The sequence below is a fragment of the Heterodontus francisci genome, chromosome 10 (genome assembly GCF_036365525.1).
Source record: "Heterodontus francisci isolate sHetFra1 chromosome 10, sHetFra1.hap1, whole genome shotgun sequence".
Taxonomy (NCBI): Eukaryota; Metazoa; Chordata; class Chondrichthyes; order Heterodontiformes; family Heterodontidae; genus Heterodontus; species Heterodontus francisci.
This window is the reverse complement of record NC_090380.1, coordinates 92,417,713-92,442,582: the sequence shown is the minus strand read 5'-3', so window position 1 is coordinate 92,442,582 and position 24,870 is coordinate 92,417,713. Positions and strand designations below refer to the sequence as shown.

At 43.6% G+C, this 24,870-nt stretch overlaps 1 protein-coding gene across 2 annotated transcripts in view; it reads right to left on the bottom strand.

Moving 5' to 3' along the window:
• Positions 1-24,870, bottom strand: part of epha3 (eph receptor A3) — a 259,677-nt gene that overhangs the window by 95,673 nt on the left and 139,134 nt on the right. For both annotated transcript variants that reach the window (XM_068041049.1, XM_068041050.1), the window contains exons 4-5: positions 20,103-20,258; positions 3,811-4,146 (exon numbers count right to left, since the gene is read on the bottom strand). In XM_068041049.1, coding sequence (XP_067897150.1) covers positions 3,811-4,146; positions 20,103-20,258 — 492 coding nt within the window. The remainder of the gene's footprint in view (positions 1-3,810; positions 4,147-20,102; positions 20,259-24,870) is intronic.

Genomic DNA, 24,870 nt, shown 5'->3' with positions numbered 1-24,870 from the left:
CTATATTCAAATCCTGAAAATACAAAGGCACAGGATACAGTTATTTAAATTCCCTACATTCTTCCATCAAGAAAGATACTGATCAGGGGCTTCCAGCCAACACTGGAGGAGACCTATCCAAGTTAAACAAATGCTGTTTTATGTAAGTCTTTTAGCACAAGCACTTTAAATAATTAAAAACAATAAACTCATCTGTTCTTTTCATTTGTGCAAATGTATATTTATGTTAAATTGATGTATGATTTAGGCTTTCTATAGTATTATTTTATACTTGTTCAATAAACACAGGTTACTTACTGTACCCTCATGAAAATATTACTTTGTTCTTATTCCATAATTGAAGCTGATTTTAATAACTGAAAACACCAGTGTTGCAAGTGATGACATGAGTGGATACCTAAACATCATTTAATGCCATCCATTAATGGCACTGAGCCAGGCAGACAAGGGAGATTTCAAGTTTGATCCCCTTCCTATGATTTCAGCTGAGGCAACATTTGGAAATGTTACAATTAGTCTCAGTGCTCCTGGGCAAAGAGGGAAGAAGTTCACCAGGGTTCCCACTTGTGATCACTGTCCAGTGACTCCTGCTGTGATACTGCTCATGTTTGAAGTGGCAAAACAGATCAGAGACTAGGCTTACTCCAGAAGAAGGCCAGTTGGATGAGGTACCAGAGAGCTGCCAGTACACACTAGCTAAAATGGTTCAACATTTTTTCCCACTTACTGATACGGTCAACATAGACTCTATTTTTATCCCAGAATAAACACACCATCCAGGTAACTTTAATAAACAACAAAATTATCAGTTTATTATAAAACAAGTCTTAACCAGTAATGAAGTAAAGCATAAACACAGATTGAAATATTAAAGTTCTATTTTTACCTTAGCCCCTTACACTCACACACACACACGCGCACACACATACACCGGTTAACCGGGAAAAAAAAGAGATTTTTGTTTTTCAAGCTCTATTACAGACAAAAAAAACTTGGGCTGAATACTTGCTCATTCTTGAAGAAACAGCAGATGAGATATGTTGTGTTCCAAAGCTGGCCTCTGAGTATACATAGACGGGTCACTGGGATCTTTTAGAACAGTTCTTTTCAGGTGGCATTGAGAATTAATTTAGCAGGCTTTTCTTCAAAGTCAGGAGACGAGATGAATTGACACAGTGGACTTCTCAGAGCCTTTTAGAGAGGTGCTGGAAAGCTGAGCTGGGTTATGATCTTCTCTCCTTCCTTGTGAATCACTGCCAAATGCCATTACGATTTCTCAGCAGATGTTTGCATATATAAAACTTAAAAACATATGATGGCAAATGCTCTAAAACTAGTTATTTTTGTGCTAATTTATTATAGGACTGCTGAATTTGCAAATACAGGAATATACAGTTCAATTCCAAATCAAAACAATTCAAGAGCGAAACTGACAACAGGAGGTCAAGCTTCTGACCTCCATCAATCTTGACGTCACTTCTTTGTAAACAACTTTTCCAGGTGTCCAAAGTTCTCTGTTGTTTATTGAGCTGGAAGTCAGGTGGTTTCCCAGAAAGGCTTGTTGTTGTTGCTGGAAGTCAGGTGGTTTCCCAGAAAGGCTTGTTTTCCTCACAAGACTTCTCACTGACCCTTTTAAAAAAACATTGCCAGGGACTGTTTTTCAAAAGCAAGTTGCCTTTACATGACTCCCTTTGAAAACTCCAAAGTTTTGCATTTCTTCAATCTTTCAAAAATGAATCCTCAAAAATATGCTTAACAAAACACAGAGGCAGTTTTGTAAGACTGGAAACAAAAACAAAATCACTAAGGTACTGTAAGTTAATAACTATGACTTAATGTTTATGATTAATACTAATATCCTTTTGTTCTGTCCCATTAGCATCTATTTTTGAGTTCAATAAATGCTATGATATCACTGGAGTGCTGGCTTCAATATATTACTGAGGCTAACTGTTAAGACTGGAATTAATGTCAAGACAAATACAGTCAGAAACCAGTAGCTAAATCAGGAGCAACTGTATTAATTTTCTTATTATACTTACATTACCAACACAGTATTAGTCTAGCAGAGAGGTGCGAGTAACTGTGCAAGATCAAAGCACTATGAGAGATGGGAGTGATATAACACTGTATATTTTCACTCAAATACAGTCATGCCATCCTATAAAATGCACCACAAGCCAGTCAGCTCTATTCAACCAGAAGGAAACTGAGGGGGAATTTTATTCTGGTGGCAAGGGTCTCGATGTCAGGGCAAATTGCGCTCAGATCCCCGATTCCCCTCTTTTTGAGAAGGCCTGCCAAAGTTAGTGTCAATCAGGCACTTAACTGGACAGTGGCAGGCCTTCCATAGGATTAAGGACCCTGTGGCCGGAAGTCCCGGCCTTGCAGAGGTGCCGGCCAATCAGAGGCCTGCGGTGGCTACTGCTGGATCTGCAGTGACTGAGAAGCAGCCCTGGAACCAGGCTTAAGGTAGTCAGGACGGGAGGGGTCTCGCGGGGTGCGGGTCGCGGCGGCAAGGGCAGGGGGGTGGCCCTCAGCTAGTCCCCCCCGCTTCTCAATGCCGGGTCCTTCATTCAGGCACTATGCCTTTGAACAAGGACCACACCACCACCACCAACCCCCCCCCGCACCCCCGGGGAACTGGGAAGCAGTCCACGTGGTTTTCTGTGCCGTGCTTCCCATGTGGCGACAGGGCCGCCCGCCGCATGGGTAACTTCCCCCTTAATTGGGGGTTAATTACCCAGTTAAAGGTCTCAATTGGCAGCAGGGCTGGAAGGCCATTCAAAGACCCTCCCATCTTGGACTTTATTTCAGTGGAGGTGGAATGGTGGCAGGGGAGAGCATAAGATTCTGCCCTGAATGTTGGCACAAGTCGCAAGGTTAAATACATGAAGATTGTGTCATCTGTATTACAGTCAGCATGAAGAAAGGAGGGGGTCATGAGTATAGACAGTAATTCAATGAATGCACACACAACAGCTGACTAGCATCATCCTTTCACCCTCCAAACCATAGTGACTCTGACATGAACACAGACAGCAATTTTGTTTTATGTCCTACATTCATTCTTTTCGGTCAGTTTAAAGAAACAAACTGGCATCATCAGGCTTCAAATAAGAACAATTTACTCTATCCAATTGATTTTCCTGTCCCAGAAAAATAAATATATACAGAACTGCTTTCAACAGGCACACCTCCCTATGCTGAATGGAGGAGATCTCATTGAGATTGGATCAGTACCAACAGAATTATTGCATTTTGTAGGATAGCATTGATGTTGTGCGGCTGGCAGTGACCCCAAATTGCAAGATAATTAGAGCATAACGTTTTCTCACAGCCATTTAGTTCAGAATCCCTTCTGAGTCAGCCACACTGTTTAAAACTAAATATTTGTAAAATCAGCCAAAATCTATACATCAAAAGAAGAGGTCCATGGAATCATACAGTTTAGGAGGTGGCCATTTGGTTCATTGTGTCTGTGCCAGCTCTCTGAAAGAGTTACTAATTAGTCCCACTCACACTGATCTTTCCCTATCGTCTTTCAGATATTTTCTTTTTGAGTAATTATCAAATTCCCTTTTGAAAGTTCCTATTGAATCTGCTACCACCATACTTTCAGGCAGTGCCTTCCAAATCATAAACTGTTTCATTAAAAAAATCTCTTCATCTCTCCCTGGTCCTTTTGTCAATTACCTTAACTTGTCAGTGGAAACAGTTTCGCTTTATTTACTACATCAAAATTCCTCATCACTTTTTCCTTTAGATTCTTTTTGCCTCTTCAAGTAGGGAGTAAACCCCATGACTTACCTGCCTGATTGGTGGTGATGGAGACTGCAGCAAACTGCCGCGGCATTGAGCTCATTCCAGACACCCCGTTCACAGCCTCAATCTCGAAGGTGTAGTTGGTGTGCGCCAGCAGATCGACCACCGTCACTGTGGTGTTGGCCAGACCTGTCTGCCGAGGCAGGAACTGAACGTTGCTCATGCATGGCTCGCACTGCTTCGGGCCGCTGGTGCACTTCTTACAGATGACACTGAAGGTGACATCCTTGCGGCCTCCTGCATCGGTTGGCCAGCTCCAGTCCAAAATGACCGATGTCTCGTTGATATTAGAGAACACATTCCTCGGGATGGAAGGAGGCCCTGGGATCAAAGGGTACAAGAAAGGAAATAAAAGCAGGAGAAATGTTACTGCAGCTCAGCCTTCAGAATTTATTGTTTTACAGCAAACACATTTAGCTTTAAGCTTTGGGTGGGGAGCAACGGTTGAGGGCGATGGGGAACCAGAATGACCATGTGATTCTTCAAACCGCAATAATATTTTAATTAAATTTGGCTTATCATAATTTTAGCTTAATCCTTTGAGCCCTCAGCCCTTGCAGAAAAAAAATGTAACTGATGTCTGACTTTATTAACAGAAGAAAATATGACACACGAAAGGGATTCATAGTCACACTTCATCTAAAAGTGAAATGAACTATTAATCCTTCTCCAATGAGTTGTTAGTATCGAAGCTTAAAAGATCAATGATTAACCCACAGAATTATGAAGCATGCAGATACTTTATTGAATTTTTTTCAACTAATATTTCTTAGTTCTATTATATTTGCAAGGCGAGATAAAAACCGTTATCCGATAATGCCACTGGGCTTATTTTACTTTGATGTCTGACAAGTCAGGTCTGGGACCAGTTCCCCTAGAAGCATTGGTGCAAAGCTGCCACATTTCTTCTGCCCCTCAGTTCCATTAAATCACGTCACTCTGCTTGCTCTGCTCTGCCATACTTAAAGAGATTTTATAGTTTGTCTACATGCAGTTTGGGACTGATAAATTCAATCAGTTAGCGAGTAGCCAGCATGATTCACCTTGCATTTCATGTGCTTAAGAGTTTACCTGAAGCACTCCACAGACTTTCCACTTTTCCTTTTGACGGTAGTTAGATCTTAGGAGTTGAACTATGCTATGTGACATTAGAAACAGATGTGCCAACACATTTTATGAAATTCCTCAGTCTGCTATTTTAAGAAAGGCCTGAAAGGGGGTAGCACCTCAGTAAACAGTAAATTAAAAAAAACATAAGAATTAGGGTCGGCCATTCAGCTCCTCGGGCCTGCTCCACCATTCAATAAGATCATGGCTGATCATCACCCTTAACTCCACTTTCCCACCCAAACCCCATATCCCTTAGAGTCGGAAAATCTATCAATCTGCACCTTGAATATACTCAATGACTGAATTCCAATGATTCACAACCCTCCAAGTGAAGAAATTTCTCTTTATCTCAGCCAGAAATGGCCATTCTCCTATCTTGAGACTATGCCCCTTTGTTCTAGAGGCTCTCTAGCCAGGAAAAACATCTTTTAAGCATCTACCTGTCAAGATCTCTCAGAATCTTATCTGCTTCGATGAGATCACCTCTCATTCTTCTAAACTCCAGAGAGTATAGACCCATTGTACTCAATCTTTCCTCATAGGACAACCCTCTCAAGCCAGGAATCAATCTAGTGAACCTTTGTTACACTGCCTCTAAGGCAAGTGTATCCTTCCTTAGGTACGCAGTCCAAAACTGTACACAGTACTCCAGGTGTGGTCTCACCAAAGCCCTATACAACTGCAAGAAGATTTTCTTACTCTTGAACTCCAAACTTGAAAGTCGATGTGAATGCCTTAAATTTTCAATACAAACAGCATTTACAATGAATTCAAACATATTTTATCATAATATAAAATCTAAAAAATATGAATATAAGAAAAAAATCCTCCGCCAACTATATGAATATGGTGGAAAATTCCACACATTTTTTAAATTACTTTTATGAACGACACTGGGAAAGTTTAATCTTCTTGTATTTTTTTTAAACACCCTCCCCACAGCTTGGTGCCTGCAGGGTAGGTGCACGTTTGGCACAAAAGCACCGTCAATGCTCCCCTATAGCAGACTGCAGGAGTTGTCAAGGACTCCCTCCCTATGACTCTCTCATTCAATGTTATTTCCCTGTGACCTCAGCTCTCAATGGAGTTTAGCTTGGAAATGGGAATGCAGCACAATTCAAAGCAGCATCAGTCATGTCAAGTCACACTCCCCATTAGTACTCAAACATTCAATCCCACCACCCCACTTCACCGAATTATTCATGATATAACAAAGCCATAAACACTTAATATAGAAGATAGAATTGTCTAATAGCCTGTACCTGAGCTTCCAATAACATCAGGATGGAGGATTTACACAAACCTACTTACTGATGTAAGTTTCAACAATCACCAGGAATTTGTTAGTGCTCAGACCCACTTAGAAATCAGCATTTTCACTGCTTCTGGGGCCTTTTATACAAAATTGCCAGACGTGTGGTTAGTGCAGAGATTTTTACATAGTTTTTCATGGGAGGTTGGGCTACCCCAAACCACTTCACCCACTTTGATTCATGGAGTCATTTACGGTTCAGAAGGAGGCCATTCGGCCCTTCAAGTCCATGCTAGCTCTCCTCGGGGCTATCTAGTCAGGCCCAATCCCCTGCTCGATCCCTGTAGCCCGGCAAACCTATTCCATCAACTGGCCATCCAATTTCCTCTTGAAATCATTGATTGTCTCTGCTTCCATTATCCTTGTGGGCAGCAAGTTCCAGGTCATTACCACCTGCTGCCTAAAAAAGTTCTTCCTCATATTCCCCCTGCATCTCTTGCCCAAAACTTTCAATTTGAGCCATAAAGACGGGGCTAAAATGTGGCGAGTCGAAGAGACTGAGTAGTTGGCAGGAAAAAAGACAGAGGCGCAAGGGGAGAGCCAACTCTGCAACAGCCCCGACAAACAAATTTCTCTGCAGCACCTGTGGAAGAGCCTGTCACTCTAGAATTGGCCTTTATAGCCACTCCAGGCGCTGCTTCACAAACCACTGACCACCTCCAGGCGCGTATCCATTGTCTCTCGAGATAAGGAGGCCAAAGAAAGACCTTGTACGATTAGTTAGTGGAAACAGTTTTTCCTTGTCTAACTTATCTAAGCCTGGCATAATCTTGTACACCACTATTAAATCTCCCCTCAATCTCCTTTGTTCTCGGGAGAACAAACCCAGCTTTTCTAACCTAGTAACTAAAATCCCCCATCCCTGGAACCATTTTGGTAAATCTCCTCTGCACTGTCTCAAAGACACTCACATCCTTCCTAATGTGTAGTAAGCAGGATGCAGTACTCTAGTTAGGGCCTAACCAGTTTGTCCAAGAATTCTTTCAATTTCACAATGTTATTTTTTTATTTGTTCATGAGATGTGAGCATTGTTGGCCAGGCCAGCATTTATTGCCCATCTCTAATTACCCTTGAGAAGGTGGTGGTGAACCACCTTCTAGAACCGCTGCAGTCCATGTGGTGCGGGTACGCCCACAGTGCTATTAGGAAGGGAGTTCCAGGATTTTGACCCAGCAACAGTGAAGGAACAGTGATATAGTTCCAAGTCAGGATGGTGTGTGACTTGGAGGCGAATGCTTCTGCTGTCCTTGTCTTTCAAGTGGTAGACGTTGTGGGTTTCGAAGGTGCTGTTGAAGGAAGCTTGATGAGTTGCTGCAGTGCATCTTGTAGATGGTACACACTGCTGTCACTGTGTATCAGTGGTGGAGGGAGTGCAAATCAAGCAGGCTGCTTTGCCCTGAATAGTATTGAGTTTCCTGAGTATTGTTGAAGCTGCACTCATCCAGGCAAGTGGAGAGTATTCCATCACACTCCTGACTTATGCCTTGTCGATGGTGGACAGGCTTTGGGGAGTCAGGAGATGGGTTACTCACTGCATAATTCCCAGCCTCTGACCTGCTATTGTCGCCACAGTATTTAAGTGGCTGGTCCAGTTCATTTTCTGCTCAATGGTAACTCCCAGGATGTTGATAGTGGGGGATTCAGCAATGGTAATGTCATTGAATGTCAAGGAGAGATGGTTCGATTCTCTCTTTTTGGAAATCGTCATTGCCTGGCACTTGTGTGGCACGAATGTTACTTGCCACTTATCAGCCCAAGCCTGAATGTTGTCCAGGTCTTGCTGCATATGGACATGGACAGCTTCAGTATCTGAGGAGTCGTGAATGGTACTAAACATCATACAATTATCAGCGAACATCCACACTTCTGACCTTATGATGGAGGAAAGGTCATTGATGAAGCAATTGAAGATGGTTGGGCCTAGGACACTACCTTGAGGAACTCCTGCAGTGATGTCCTGGGGCTGAGATGATTGGCCTCCAACCATCACAATAATCTTCCTTTGTGCTAGGTGTGACTCCAACCAGTGGAGAGTTTTCCCCCTGATTCCCATTAACTTCAATTTGGCGAGGGCTCCTTGATGCGAAACTTGATCAAATGCTGCCTTGGTATCAAGGGCAAACGCTCTTACCTTCCCTCTTGAATTCAGCTCCTTTGTCCATGTTTGGACCAAAGCTGCAATGAGGTCTGGAGCTGAGTGGCCCTGGCAGAACCCAAACGGAGCATCACAGTGCAGATTATTGCTGAGTAAGTGCTGCTTGATAGCACTGTCAACGACGTCTTCCATCACTTTGCTGATGATCGAGAGTAGGCTGACGGAACAGTAATTTGCCGGATTAGATTTGTCCTTTTTTTGTGGAGAGGACATACCTGGGCAATTTTCCACATTGTCTGGTAGATGTCATTGTTGTAGCTGTACTGGAACAACTTGGTTAGGGGTGTGGCTAGTTCTGAAGCATAAGTCTTCAGTACGACAGCCAGGATGTTGTCAGGACCCATAGCCTTTGCTATATCCAATGCTGCATACAATCACAGAGCCATTTATTTCACCTGAATCCCATCTCTATTACTGTTAGGCCCTATTGACCCTGATGGCAAATTGCATTGATGGGCTGCATTCAAAAACAGCTAATCACAGTGCATGTTGTGCTATGAGATGAAACATTCATTTTGCCAGCAGGGCAAACAATAAAGAGCTTTCAGGAGAGATGTAAAATATGACTTTGGCTAAATATAGCTAGATGTGAACTATTAGGTATTAAAGTGTTCTGTTTAGGTTAACATGCATGATAACAGATAGAATTAAATATACGGTCTGCTACAAACTGTAATACATTGAGGAATTCAATTTACATCATAACACATTGTAACTAGCAAGGTTCAATTTATGGGACATCTGTTACGTTACAGTTGTCTTTGGTCATGCCCTTTTGTTATACAAACCAATTCATAAAGAAGGGTTTGATGGGTTTATCGGTGTGGTACTGTCGTGGAGCACATTCCTAGATATTTTTCTTTCTTCAGTTGGTGGATTCCCCAGCCTGTAGTGTTGATTTCCCAGGGTAGGACATACCAGAGAGATTCTTGGACTGGTCTAAGTCACTCCAGAATGCTCCCCATCATTGATGCCACCAGAATTAAGACCCTACTCAAGATTTTCCATGCCAGTAAGAAGCAACATTTGCACTCAAATTGCAAAGTATTGTGCTCAGCCGATTTTCTTCCATAAAATAGGGAGTCTTTTCAACAAGTAACACTTATTTTCCCCATTTTATTTTATTTTATAGACTTATTTTCCCCATTTACCAGAACAGACTTCATAGAATTCCAATACAGACACCGCATAATACTGCTGAAATCCATACATTTAACGGGGACCTCACGACTAGCTATACAGTGCAGCCAAATTTCAGCAGCAGCACATTATTCCAGTGATCATATTTATTTTATTATGGTTAGTACTGATCCGCTTTAAAGATTTGGATTATCTTGATGGTGAAGGTTGAATCCAGGTACTAATCAGGGTGAGGGATAGTGAGTGAAACACTTCCATTTCGTCACACAGTGCCAGCACCAAACTTTCCAAAGTCAGTGTCATGCTAGGCCCCCACCTGCCAAGAATGAGGCACATTAATTTTGTCATGAACATTGATTTTAAACAGTTACTGGAGTGAAGAAAGGACTTGTTAAACAGATCAGCCGTGGCTGGGAAAGACATTTTCATATTAACAGACAGCGATTGGAAGGACAAAGGATCATTCCCTGACATATTGAACCCGCAATGGACCTTAATCACCAGGTATTGTGTGTAAGAGGAGCATTCTAGACACTGCTAAGGTGATACAATCCAAGACATGGTCAGACCAGTTAGTCACATGACTAACCTGCTTGGCAACCTGGGTTTTTCTAAATTGTACAAACAGTTTGAGCAGAAAGTGTCTGTTTGTTCCTGAACTGAGAAGATCTCTCCTGTCTGCTCCCATCTCTTTCTCACAAGCCTTGGAATCCACTGAAGACACATGAACCCCAAGAGAGAAAAGTCTCCTGCAGCAAACAAGGTTTAAGAAGAATACTGGGCCCCAATGAAAACAAGATCTACCTACAATCAAGGACTCTACAGTGAGCTCAAAGAACCATTACAAAGACTCTTCAGATATTGCCTCAAACTTTTCCACTTTATTTCTTCTGCTCTGTTCTGCCTCTATCTGCATGTGTGTATCGCATACAGATGCATGCTAGCATGGGCACGTCCAGTATCCGCAGGCGTTAACCAAACTAGTGTTTAAATTTAAGGTTAAGAAATTTCAACTTTTCTTCTTTACACCTAAGAAAGCCTGTTTGCGCTGGTTTCTTTGCCTCATAATTGGAAAGCTGTGAACAAGGTTTCACCAAAGGGGGAGCTAAAAACACCGTGTGTTTAAAATTAAACCTTGTTACGATAAGACCAGGTGAAGGCTGAAAGGGAACCCTAGACCTCTTTCTCACCCGGTCATAACAGAAGTTTGGGTGCTAGCATCCAGGATTGACCCACAGACAAATGAGAGAAATTGGAAGTGGAAAGCCAAAAAGTTTTTTTTAATATTTTAGAGATACAGCACTGAAACAGACCCTTCGGCCCACCAAGTCTGTGTCGACCAACAACCACCCATTTATACTAACCCTACAGTAATCCCATATTCCCTACCACCTACCTACACTAGGGGCAATTTACAACGGCCAATTTACCTATCACCTGCAAGTCTTTGGCTGTGGGAGGAAACCGGAGCACCCGGCGAAAACCCATGCGGTCACAGGGAGAACTTACAAACTCTGCACAGGCAGTACCCAGAATCCAGGTCCCTGGAGCTGTGAGGCTGCAGTTCCAAACACTGCGCCACTGCTCCGCCCAATCAAAAAAAGAGCAAGATTTCAATATAGGTTTTCTTGTGGTTGTGTGTGCTAACATGTCTGTAACTGAAGCTAGTAGCTCTCCAAGCTAGGGTTGAAGTAACTTGGGATGTTAAAAGCATTGTCTATGAAGGAGTTGAGGAAAATGGCTGAGCAGTTTTCGATCATTGTATGTGGCAAGGCTAGGAAGTCTGAACTCCTAAGGCTGGTGGTCAACCATTTTTCACTTGAATCTGAAGAAGCAGAAACAGGGTTAGAAATAACCAGACAGGGTATTGTTAGCAAAGATACAACGGGAACAAAGAAAACTTGAATTAGAAGACAGGGAAAGAGAAAGAGAGAGACAGGAGAGGGACAAAGATAGAGCCTTCCAGAAGGAATGTGAAGAGAAAGAAAGAGGAGAGAGAGAGAGAGAAAGAAAAAGACAGGAGAAGGAATGAGAGAGAGAGGAGAGAGAAAGAATATTCCAGAAAGAATGAGAAGAAAGAGAGCTGAAGTGGCTTGAGTTAACGAAGGGGTAACAGAGTAACCCCAATGAAAGCCTGGCCAATATGGAGAAGTGTAATCTATGGCTGTGTACAAAATTGTTAAAACTAGCTCAACTAATTCCAAAATTCAATGAGGACGATGTAGAATAAAGGCCTGCTACCTAACCCGACAACATGTGCGGGTTCCGGTTGGGTCGAGTCGCACTTCCGGGTCTGGCATTCGGGCTCAGGTCAGGTCAGACCGGATCGGACACGCTCTATCACCACCTCAGGTAAGTGACTTTAATGTTAATTTACTTTTTGGACTTTAAAGGTGGTTTTGCTACAGTTATTTTAAGCTTGTGCGGGTAAGGAACAAAGCGAAAAACGGAAGGTAGATTAACTGATGGTCGGGTTGGGTCGGGCGCGGGAAAAATTGGAAGGATTCGGGCCGGGTCGGGCTTGGGGTTGGATGGGGTTCTGTTGGGCTCGGGTCGGGTCTCATTTAGAGACCCAAGCAGGTCTTTAATGTAGAAGCATTTTTTGTATCCTTTGAGAAAATGGCCAGCTGAGACCTGGCCTCTTTTACTACAAAGCAAACTAACTGGAAAAGCCCATGAGGTTTATTCCCTGTTGCCAGATGAGAGTTCATCAAATTATGAACTGACCAAAAATGCTATCCTCGGGGCATATGAATTAGTACCCAAAGCCTATCGGCAAATGTTTAGAACTCTTAAGAAGCAAGCTAATCAAATTTATCTGGAGTTTAAAAGAAATAAGCAACTGGCTTTTGACCAGTGGCTGAGGGCTCTTAAAGTGCAGCTCAGCTATGAGAATCTCAGATAAGTAATTCTGTTAGAGGAATTTAAACACTCTCTCCCACTCTCCATGTAGAGGAACAGCAGGTCCAGAGCCGTTCTGGCCAATGAGTTTGCTTTAATTTATAAGTTGGTTTCCCAGGGGAAAACCTTTCCTAGTCACCCCCGCAAATCCGAAAAGGACAAAGGGTGGGAGGGTGATCGCCACGCAGGCAGTCCTGGGAGAGAAAGGATAGTAGGAGATACAGGGGGCCCTCCTCCAGCCTAAAAGGAAGATGCTGTGAGCAAAAGTGAAACCTGGAGACCTGTGTGCTTCTATTGTAATAAAGCAGGGCATTTAAAAGCTGACTGCTGGAAACTAAAGGGAAAATCTGCAGGGTTAATCAGGGCACACCCATTCAGTGAAGAAGGGACCCTGATGGAAAGCACAGCAGAGCAAGGGGGCACTGCTCTGTTGGTGCTGCCATATTTCGCATGAGTCTATACTAAGACTGAGGCCCAGGAAGCTTATGGCTGCAAGTGCAGGAAAATGTAATAGGATTCCTGAGAGTTATCAAGGTTTTGTGTCTGAAAGGAAAGTAACCCTATATCCAAGGAAGCCTATAGTAATTCTCAGGGACACAGGGGCCACTAGAACCCTTTTACTAGGAAAAGGCCTGACCTTTCACCCAGAGAGTGCAGTGAACATCAGAATGGTGGTGAATGCCTTTGGAGGGCAGTCTATGCCTGTACCTGTACATCAGGTGCACCTGGAGTGCAACCAAGTTTCGGGACCGGTGACCGTCGGGATTGTCCCTAGTTTGCCTGTGGATGGGGTTAACCTGCTCCTGGCTGGGGGGGGGGGGGGCGGTGAAGGTGGTAGCCCCCCAGTAATGAAAGAAAGACTGAAGGATGTCAGAGAGACCGGACCATGGCAGGAGATGGACCCCTGCAGTTTCCCTGAATGTGTAGTGGATCAGACCATGATCAAACCAGCTCCCCCAGAGGAGACTGCATTGGCACTGCAGGCAGATGACCAGGTATGTCTGTCTGAGACTTTCATTGGAAAATTAAGAGACCCAGGGAATGAATGAAATGGATTTTCCCTAGGTGAGGCTCGGCAAGCCGACCCAGTATTGCAAGACTTAGCACAGGCTGCCCAGTCTGAAAGTGAAGCAGAGGGAGTCCCTGATTGCTACTATTTAAAGAATGAGGTACTGATGAGGAAATGGAGTTCTCCTCACAGACCTGAGAGCCAGGAGTGGACAGTAGTTCACAAGTTAGTGGTGCCACAGAGGTACCAGAGTGAAATATTACGAATGGCCCACGAGACTACAGTGACTGTACATGCCAGTGTACGAAAGACCAAAGCCCGCATAAGACAGCAGTTTGACTGTCCAAAACTCCACAAAGATGTGGTGGAGTATTGCAGGAGTTGCCACATGTGCCAGGTTGAGGGTAAACCCCAACCTACAGTGAAACTTGCACCCCTAAGTCCTATACCGGTGTTAGGAGGACCCTCCAGCAGAGGGCTGGTGAACTGTAAGGGACCCCCACCGAGAACAAAAGGGACAAGCAGGCACAAGGCTGGCCAAAGGTTAGACAGGGAAGGGAAAAAGTGACCAAGAGGGCAGATTAAAGGAAGTCCAGGAGGAATCCTGGATGAAAACCCCAGCCAACTCTGAAATATTGGACAAATTAGACCCCGCATCCTCCTATGTAAATGCAGACACTAGAAGCACCCCACCGGAGTCGCTAACAGCATTTACAGGAAACTGCAGAGACAAAGAAAGACCTTTAGAGGGCAGAGAAACCGTGAGGGTGATACCTCACCTAGTTGAAGTACCACAGGGGAGTGCAATAGAGTCTGCACAAATATCTGCAGGCAGGAGTGTCCTCTGGAACAAAAGAGGAGATTAGCAAAGAATCCTCCCCCACAGTCAGAAAAAAGAAAACCGCCTATCCCCCAAAGTCAAAAGCCTTTGCATGACGCAGCAAAGCACGGAAAGGGAGTTCAGGATAAACCCCCCCCCCCCCACCACCCATCACCCCACTATAGACTCTCCTGATAAAAAAAATTACCTCAGCAGGAACAAAGACCCTAGGCAGTCAGGGAAATGGGCAAACGGAAGAGAAACTTACCCAAAAAGAACCACTTGTTTATTGGGATGACAAAAAGGGCCGATTTTAATTCATTTTAGGATTTGTGAATGAATGAATGAGAGAAATGCATGTTTTTTTCCTATATCTTATATTTTTCTCTCGACCCTTTTAATGAAAAGCGTCTTTTCTCAAGTCGCATTTCATTCCGCTGGGTGTGGAGGTGTCATGCTCGGCCCCAACCTGCGAAGAATGAGACACATTAATTTTGTCATGGGCATTGATTTTAAATTGTTACTGGAGTGAAGAAAGGATTTGTTTAACAGAGCAGCCGTGGCTGGGAAAGACATTTGCATATTAACAGACAGCGATTGGAAGGACAAAGGATCATTCCCTGACACATTCAACCCACAATGGACCTTGATCACCAGGTACTGTGTGTAAGAGAAGCATTCCAGACACTGCGAAGGTGATACAATCCAAGACATGGTCAGACCAGTTAGTCATATGACTAACTTGCTGGGCAATCTGGCGTTTTCTGAATTGTACAAACAGTTTGAGCAGAAAGTGTCTGTTTGCTCCTGAACTGAGAAGATCTCTCCTGTCTGCTCCCATCTCTTACTCACAAGCCTCAGAATCCACTGAAGACACATGAACCCCAAGAGAGAAAAGTCTCCTACAGTGAACAAGGTTTAAGAAGAATACTGGGCCCCAGTGAAAACAAGATTTACCTACAATCAAGGACTCTACAGTGAGCTCAAAGAACTGTTACAAAAACTCTTCAGATATTGCCTCAGGCTTTTCCACTTTATTTCTTCTGCTCTGTTCTGCCTCTAACTGCATGTGTGTATCGCATGTGTCTGCTAGCGTGGGCGTGCCGTGTATCCATAGCCGTTAACCGAATTAGAGTTTAAGTTTAAAAAGTTGAATAAATTTCAACTTTTCTTCTTTAAACCCAAGAAAGCCTGTTTCTGCTGGTTTCTTTGCCTCATAATTGGAAAGTGGTGAACACAGATTCACCAAAGGGAAGCTAAAAACACGGTGTGTTTAAAATTAAACCCTGTTGCGGTAAGACCAGGTGAAGGCTGAAAGGGAACCCTAGACCTCTTTCTCACCTGGTCATAACAGCAGATATAGTGTAGATTACATCAATAATAAATCTCTCTTTATACAGCCTCAATGTCAGAAGAGAGCCCTTACTCTACTGGTGGAAGCATTTCAACTGCACACACCAGCCATTCTTACAACCTGAAGGTTTCCAAATAAGTGCCGAATTGTGTCACAAATCATTTTCAACAGATGGTTGTATTTACTGGGAACTGAATTGTGACAGTCCAAACTCTTAAGTTGAACTGAAGGAGAAGATTTTAATTTAATCACAAATGAAAAAGTAAAAAAGTGCTGCAAACCCAAAGGCAGAAAATGCTATAAATACACAATGTGTGAGGCGTCATGAATTCTCAGTGCATCCAGGGCTAGCACATTTGTTCTAGGTCGTGCCCCTAGCCAAGCTGTTCCAGTACAGCTACAACACTGGCATCTGCCAGACAATATGGGAAATTGCCCCGGTATGTCCTCTCCACAAAAAAGAGGAAAAACCCAATCCAACCAATGACCGCCCCATCAGTCTACTCTCGATCGTCAGAAAAGTGATGGCAGGTGTGATCAAAAGTGCTATCAAGCACCACTTAAACAGCAACAACCTGCTCACTGATGCTCAGTTTGGGTTCCATTCATTACAGCCTTGGTCCAAACATGGACAAAAAAGCTGAACTGAAGAGATGAGGTGAGAGTGATTGCCCTTGATACCAAGGCAGCATCTGATCAAGTGTCACATCAAGGAGCCCTTGCCAATTTGAAGGTAATGGGAATCTGTGGGAAAACTCTCCACTGGTTGGAGTCATACCGAGCACAAAGGAAGATAGTTGTGGCTGTTGGAGGTCAATCATCTCAGTCCCAGGATATCATCGCAGGAGTTCCTCAGGGTAGTGTCCTAGGCCCAACCATCTTCAATTGCTTCATCAATGACCTTCCTTCCATATTAAGGTCAGAAGTGTGGATGTTCGCTGATGATTATATCATGTTCACTACCATTTGCGACTCCTCAGATACTGAAGCAGCCAGTGTCCATATGCAGCAAGACCTGGACAACATTCAGGCTTGGGCTGATAAGTGGCAAGTAACATTCATGCACACAAGTGCCAGGCAATGATAATGTCCAATAAGAGAGAATCTAACCATCTCTCCTTGACATTCAATGACATTACCATTGCTGAATCCCCCACTATCAATATCCTGGGAGTAACCATTGAACAGAAAATGAACTGGACCAGCCACTTAAATACTGTGGCTACAATAGCAGGTCAGAGGCTGGGAATTCTGTGGTGAATAACCCACGTCCTGACTCCCCACCATCTACAAGACATAAGTCAGGAGTGTGATGGAATACTCTCCACTTACTTGGATGAATGCAGCTCCAATAACACTCAGGAAGCTTGACACCATCCAAGACAAAGCAGCCCTCTTCATCATTATCTCATCGATCACCTTAAACATTCACTCCTTCCACCACCAATGCACAGTGGCAGCAGTGATACAAGATGCGCTGTAGCACCTCACCACGCCTCCTTCGACAGCACCTTCCAAACCCCCGACCTCTTCCACCTAGAAGGACAAGGGCAGCAGGTGCTTGGGAACACCACCATCTGCACCCTTGCCTCCAAGCCACACACCAACCTTACTTGGAACTATATTGCTGTTCCTTCACTGTCGCTGGGTTAAAATCCTGGAATTCCCTTCCTAACAGCACTGTTGGTGTACTTACACCCCAAGGACAGCAGCGGCTCAAGAAGGCAGCTCAACACCATCTTCTTAAGGGCAATTAGGCATGGGTAACAGATGCTGGCCATGCCAGTGACACCCACATCCCATGAAACAAATAAAAAAAGTGTTGGGAAAGTTGAGTCTCTGAAGCAAAGGATCTGTGTGCTCAAGGAGCAGCTACCACATTCCATGGCAGCAAAATGAGATGTTTCTGGATCTTAAGCTAATGAATATGGTCAGCAATAGTGTAGAAAAAGAGAAGAAACTATCCATAGAGGCGCCAGATAAGAGACTGATCTCACAGAAGCGGGCAACCCTTGGCTCACCTCAGCTGTCCAATGATACATAGTACCGGCAAAATGCGAGATGCCAGTGCCCCAAAGAAAAGTGGCTCTGAGCAACATTGCGGCATTGTGGAACACAGTACTAACCATCAAGTTGAGAGTCAGGTAGATGGCAAAAACAGGATAGTGGTAGTAATGAGTGGTTTTATAGTTGGGGGAATAGATAGACATTTTGCAGTTGTGAAATGTTGCCAGCATGAAGGGTGAAGAACATCATGGAATGGGTAGAAAAACTTCTGTAACTGGAGAGAGAACATCCAAATTAATGTGTCCGTGCTCAAATCAGAGACATAGATAGAAGTACATTGAAGTCTTGCAGAGGGAGTTTAAGGAGTCAAACACTAGATTGAAAAGCCTCCGAGCCAGTGATCTTCAGGTTGCTTCACCTTAACACTGGACAGCAAAGGAAGTTCCAAAAGATCAGTGCATGGCTGGTACAGGAAGGCTTCACAGTCATGGGGTAGTGAAATGAGTTATTGAACAAGGGAAGAATAACCTGAAGGGATAATCTTCACCTGAACCAAAACAGAATTAATGTCCTTGCAGGGAGGATAATTATAGCAATGGAAGAGGTTTTGAACTAATATGGCAGAGGATGGGGAAGTCTAAATCTGAGACTAGAAAGGGAGTGTAGGATCAATAACGCTGTGGAATAGAAGCAAAAGGTTTAGCTGAAATAAAGAGCATGAAAAATCAGAGAAGAAAGGGAAAGAAATAAATATAAAACAATGCTGTAGAAGGGGCAATGGGCAATAAAAGTAAATAATTGAGAAAACCAGGGAATAAAGGATCAACATCCCAAATATTGGATTCTGGATTGAGTGGTATGTATGCGAATGCATAAAATATTCAAAACAAAATTGGAGTGTTAGCAGCATTAAGATCTATGGAGGGGTATGATGTAATAGTTATATTGGAGTCATGGTTTGAGTTTGGACAGGATTGACATTCCTGCCTATTCCATTTTCAGTAGAGGTAGAGAAAAACTGAGACAGAGTGGCAGTATTAGTAAGGATTCTATCAGTACTGTAGTGTAAGGAAGTCCTGGGATTGTGTTAAGACAGAATCCAAATGAGGGGAGTTAAGAAATAGAAAGGGAAGTGGGAACACAGTCTTGAAATTTGTTCATAACACAAAAGTTGGCACACAGCGAGGCTAACTGTAAAATACTACATGAAGACATAGACATTGGTGGGGTCAGCAGATAGGTGGAAAAAGCAATTTAATGTGGAAAACTGTGAAGTCATATATTTTGGGAAGAAAAGCAAAGACCAGGAGTATACACTTAATAGAAAGGATCTTAAGATTATAGATGAACAGAGAGATATACTGGTTCATATATATCATTCTCTGACAGTATGAACGCAGGTGGACAAAGCCATGAAAAATGTCAACAACATTTTTGGATTTTATAGGTAGAGGAATAGAGTACAAGTGAAAGTAATCATAAATTTATATAAAATGTAGGTTAGATCACATTTAAAGTATTATGTGCAGCATTGGCCATCCCTTTATACAAAGCATATACAAAGACAGAGAATATATAATGCAGATTGACCAGAATGGGAAAGTAGCTTTGAGGAAAAAGTTGAGATTTTGGTTTATGTTTACTGTAGCAGAGAAGGCTGAAGGTATTTTAATACATGTTCTTAAGACCATGAGGAGGTTTTGACAGGGTGCATAGGGAGGAACTACTTCCTCTGGTTTCTGCAGTGAACAACAACTATATTGAGTCAGTAGCAAGGGATCATCAATTTAAAATCATTACTAACCAAGTAAGGAGAGAGGTTAGGAGTGTTGGAGTATGGATAATTTGTCACAGGGAGTGGTTGAGGCTATTGCATCTTTTAAGGGAAATTGAGATAAGCATTTGAAGCAAAGGAAAACACAGGGTTATCGAAAGAGATTGAGCAAAGAACCAACACAAACACAATGGGACAAACGGCCTCTTTCTGTGCTGTGGTTCTATCAAGTGCTTTGAGATATTTGCTAGGCATGATAAAGCACTATGTATTTAGAGGTCTTTCTTTTATTTGCTTCAAACCTGTTACGTTCCTAATTTCTTCCAGTTCTGATGAAAGGTCATCAACTCTATTTCTCTCGCCACAGGTGCTGCCAGACCGCTGAGTATTTCCTGCATCTTCTGTTTTTATTTCTTTCTTTTCCTGCCCACCACAATCAACAGCTCTCATCACCAAGATTTCGGTGGAAACTTAATTTATAAAGATCCATAACACTCTAATAAGCCTCTTAATGCTAATTATGAAAATGCTATAAAAAACATTTCTCATCCAGGAAACACAATACGAGTATTGATTTCACCATCACAGTGAAGCTGGAATATCGCAAAAGCTGATTGCTTTTCCTGTGTGGCCACAGCCAGAAATTGCTGGGACAAAGACAGAAACTAAACAAGAGAGAAAGAGTAATACTCACTAGTGCAAGCCATGGAGATGGGATCTTTGTGTGCCCTGAAGTAATTCCTGTCACAGTCACAGTACACAGAACCTTCTTCTTGAGCATGGCTGTGAGGAGGGCACTTGGCACATTTAACATTTCCAGCAAAGGCTTTGTAGAACCCAGGTTTGCAGGCTGATGGGAAAAGAAAAATGGTTTTAGATTAATATTACATACTGGGCACGTGAGACCTTGCGATAAAATGTAGCTCATTTATCACTTAAGTTGAGTTTGCCTATTGAGAAACCCAGCTGAAGGGACAAGGCACACAGCGAAGGAGTGAAAAGAGTTGGGTAGAAGACAAGGTTAAAAAAACAATCTGGTCATTATCACACTGCTGTTTGTGGGAGGTCACTGTGTGTGAATTGGCTGCCATGTTTCCTACATTACACCACTGACTGCAGTTCAAAAGGTACTTCATTGGCTGTTAAACACTTTGAGATGTTTAGTGCTCATGAAAGGCACTATATAACTCATCAGAAAGGTCACAGACCTGAAACATTAGCTCGGCTTCTCTCTCCACAGATGTTGCCAGACCTGCCGCGTATTTCCAGCACTTTCTGTTTATATTTAGCTTTGATCAACATTTGATTTGAGTTCCTCCATACTGGAGCTCCTGCTGAAATAAATACAAATATTTGTTCCAGCAAGTTATTCATAGAATCAAGCGTTGTAGTACTAAGACTCCAAAATAGAGGCTATGGAATTTCTGTGGGGTTTTTCCTAATCTCTTGCTATTTCTCAGGCTGGGGGAGGACGGTGGTGATGATGAGGTGACTTTACTAGTCTCCTACTGGAGTTACAGTGGGAAACTGGAAGAACACCTGTGGAGTGTCAGGGCCAGAGAGAAAAGTTTTGATGCACTGAGCATTCCCATATAGGGGACAACTTTTCATATGTCGACCATCTCATTTACACTGGAAAATGGGCTATTAGACCAACAAAATTTGAGGAAAAAGTAGCCTTTTGGCTACCCAAGGCCTGCCCGACTCAAGAGCGAGCATTGAAATGGGTGGCCAGCACTCTTGCAAGAAACAGGTACGCGCTTTGGTTCAGTTATTTAAATCAGGGTCCTGTCTCAATTGTAGGACCCTGATGCAATTTCCGTGTACTAATGGGCAGGGAAGTGAACGACACATGCCCTGTCCATTGGTCTCTGTCATGGAGTGTCCTAATCAGCTGTTCTTAAAGAGATCACTATAGGATGCTCTGCAACAGCCAAAAAAAAGTCTTTCATTTTTGTGGGGTCAGGGGAATCAGGAGCTGACCAATTTCCCATCCTCCCCGCCACGCGGGTTGCCTTGGGGCACCTGGCCTCGGGTTGAGGGCTCGATCACCAGATGGTTCAAGCTCCTCGCTGCTGCAAAGAGGCAGGTGGCACCGTCACAACCCACGTTACCCAATTGATTACCACAGTTAAGCAAAACAGCTCCATAGTTATAGAATGTTCTTAATTTGCGCTGTTGAAGCTATCTATTATCACACAGTGGAATCAATCTGTCCTTTATAATGCATCTTTGTATATTGTACGCCCTGATATACTGTACTTTTGCTCCCTTATTAATAAAGTTTACATGCTCTCTATACTCTCTAAGCTGGACTTCTGGTTTAATTACCAAAGTCTGCATTAAGTGTATGTGGCAGTATTCCTTTGTATACTGAAAGACTCTTCATAATTTGAAATTTTTTTCTTTTGTTGTAGGCTTCAGGATATTTGAGACTGCTATCTTGGCCATTCATCAGCTGTGGTAAAATGAAAAATGCCAGGTTTGAGTTTAATACCTTTCCCATTGTATAATCACATCTTTACACTTAATGCCTTGATTGACAAGTGGAAGTATTCCATTTAATCTGATTTGTTGTATGAGTTTGATTCATCCCGATAGTTGGGCCTATAATCCTTTCACTGTCAGGGTTTTTTTGTGCTAAGCCTTTGGAGAGATATTCAAAAGTTGCCACTTTGAATCTACATGGGACTTTGGGGGAAATTCTATACAGCCTAGAAATACAGAAGTTGTATTGATAGTTTAAAAATGAAGGCAGAAACTCAGCACACCTGTCACCAGAACAAAGATTTGGTATCGCCAATGGTACTGCATCTCTGGGAGCGCAAGGAAAAAAATCACCTCCTGAAGTGGGTCACTGTGCCACTAGAGGCCACTGTGCCATCATCACCCTCTCCTCAAAAAAAAACCCTTGACCCCACTGTCCTTGAAAACTACCATTCCATCTCTAACCTCCCTTTCCTCTTCAGTGTCCTTGAACGTGTTGTCACCTCCCAAATCCATTTCCATTTTTCCCGGAACGCCATGTTTGAATCCCACCAATCGGGTTTTCTCCCCTGCCACAGTGCTGAAACAGCTCTTATCAAAGTCACAAATGACATCCTATGTGATGTGACAAAGGTAAACTTTCTCCCCTCATCCTTCTCGTCCTGTCTGCAGCCTTTGACATGGTTGACCACACCATCCTCCTCCAACACATCTCCACCATTGTCCAGGTGGGTGGGTCTGTTCTCATGCGGTTCTATTCTTAGCTCTCTTATCATAGCCAGAGCATCACTTGCAATGGCTTAACCTCCCTTTCCTCTTCAGTGTCCTTGAACGTGTTGTCACCTCCCAAATCCATTTCCATTTTTCCCGGAACGCCATGTTTGAATCCCACCAATCGGGTTTTCTCCCCTGCCACAGTGCTGAAACAGCTCTTATCAAAGTCACAAATGACATCCTATGTGATGTGACAAAGGTAAACTTTCTCCCCTCATCCTTCTCGTCCTGTCTGCAGCCTTTGACATGGTTGACCACACCATCCTCCTCCAACACATCTCCACCATTGTCCAGGTGGGTGGGTCTGTTCTCATGCGGTTCTATTCTTAGCTCTCTTATCATAGCCAGAGCATCACTTGCAATGGCTTCCCTTCCTGCTTCTGCAATGCTATCTCTGGTGTCCCACAAGGATCATTTCGAGTTGGATATGACTCTTCTTTAGAACTGAAGAGTCATATCTGACTTGAAATGTCAACTCTGTTTCTCTCTCCACAGATGCTGCCTGACCTGCTGGGTATTTCAGGCACTTTCTGTTTTTATTTCAGATTAATCCAGTCTGTTCACGACCTTGGCATCACATTTGACCCTGAGATAAGCTTTCACTTTCATATTCACATCATCACTAAGACCACCTATTTTCACCTCCATAACATCACCCGACTTTGCCCGTCTCAGCTCATCTGATACTGAAACCTTCATTCATGCTTTCGTTAGTCTTAACTATTCCAATGCATTCCAGGCTGGTCTCCCACATTCTACCCTCCTTAAACTTGAGCTCATCCAAAACTCTGCTGCCCGTGTCTTAACTCACACCAAGTCCAATTTACATATCACCCCTGTGCTTGCTGACCTACATTGGCTCCCGGTCAAGCAACACCTTGATTTCAAAATTCTCATCCATGTTTTCAAATCCCTCCATGGCCTCACCTCTCCCCATCTCTGTAATCTCCTCCAGCCCCACAACCCTCCAAGATATCTACACTCCTCTAATTCTGGGCCTCTTGTGCATCCCTGATTTTAATTGCTCTACCATTGGTGGCCACACCTTCAGTTGCCTAGACCCTAAGCTCTGGCGTACCCTCCCGACATATCTCTGTCTCTCTACCTTGTTTTTCTCCTTTAAGACACTCCTTAAAACCTACCTTTTTGACCAAGCTTTCGGTCATCTGACCTAATGGACGTTATTTAATCGAGGTGACGTGTGTCTCGCCTGCCAACTAAAGAGCCAGTAAGAGCAACGTGTCACCTCTTTGCAGGAAGGCCCACCACATTACGTGCCAATCAGCCACTTAGCTGGGCAGCAGTGGGCTTTCCCCAGAATTAAGGACCCTGGGGATGGATACCTGCCTGCTTTTTACTCTGCAAAGGCACCAGGGAGGTGGTGGCTGCTGCCGATAATGCACCCATCCAAGGTTCAGGATCATTGATGGATCGAGGCCACAGGTGAGTGATGGCAGGAGGGATTTTGCAAGGTGGGGGTCGCGGGGGAGGGGGGTTGTAGGTGGGTCAGCAACAAGGGCGGTGGGGGGGGTGGGGGTGGGGTGGCTCTCAGCGGGCACTCCTTTCCTGTTGCCGGGTCCCTCGATCAGGCACTGAGTGCCTTTGAATGAGGGACCCCACCCTCACCCTCCAGAAGTCTGAAATCAACCCACACAGATTTGCTTGTCATGCTCCCTGTCTGGCAACCGGCCCGCCTGCTGCTGGGTTAACACTGGCAGCAGTGGGAAGAGGCCCTTATTGGGCATTAATTGTCCACTTAAATGTCTCAATTGGTAGCAGGGTGGGAAAGGCGTTGAGGGGCCATCCCACCCAATGAAATGCTCTCCCCGCCCCCATACCCGCCAGGACAGGAGTGGTGGTGAAGACTGTAAAATCCAGTCCAATATCTCCTTATAAGGCTCAGTTTTATGTTTTATGATGCTCCAGCAAAGCATCTTTTACTGCATTAAAGACACAATATAAATATAAGTTGTTATTGCTGTTGCTGTTGTAGAGGTACAAGTACCACCTCATTTACATTACGGTGTGGCAGCTACAGGCAGTGCTGGAAGAGAACTGTGGCATGAATTGCACTCACAGGGATCACAACATCAATGAAGAACATGTGATCTACATTTGGTTTTAAAGACATGCAGCGCAAATAAAGAATTTTTGACAGGCTGGAGTGTGAACAGCACGGTTAAAATAAAAAACCACAGCTA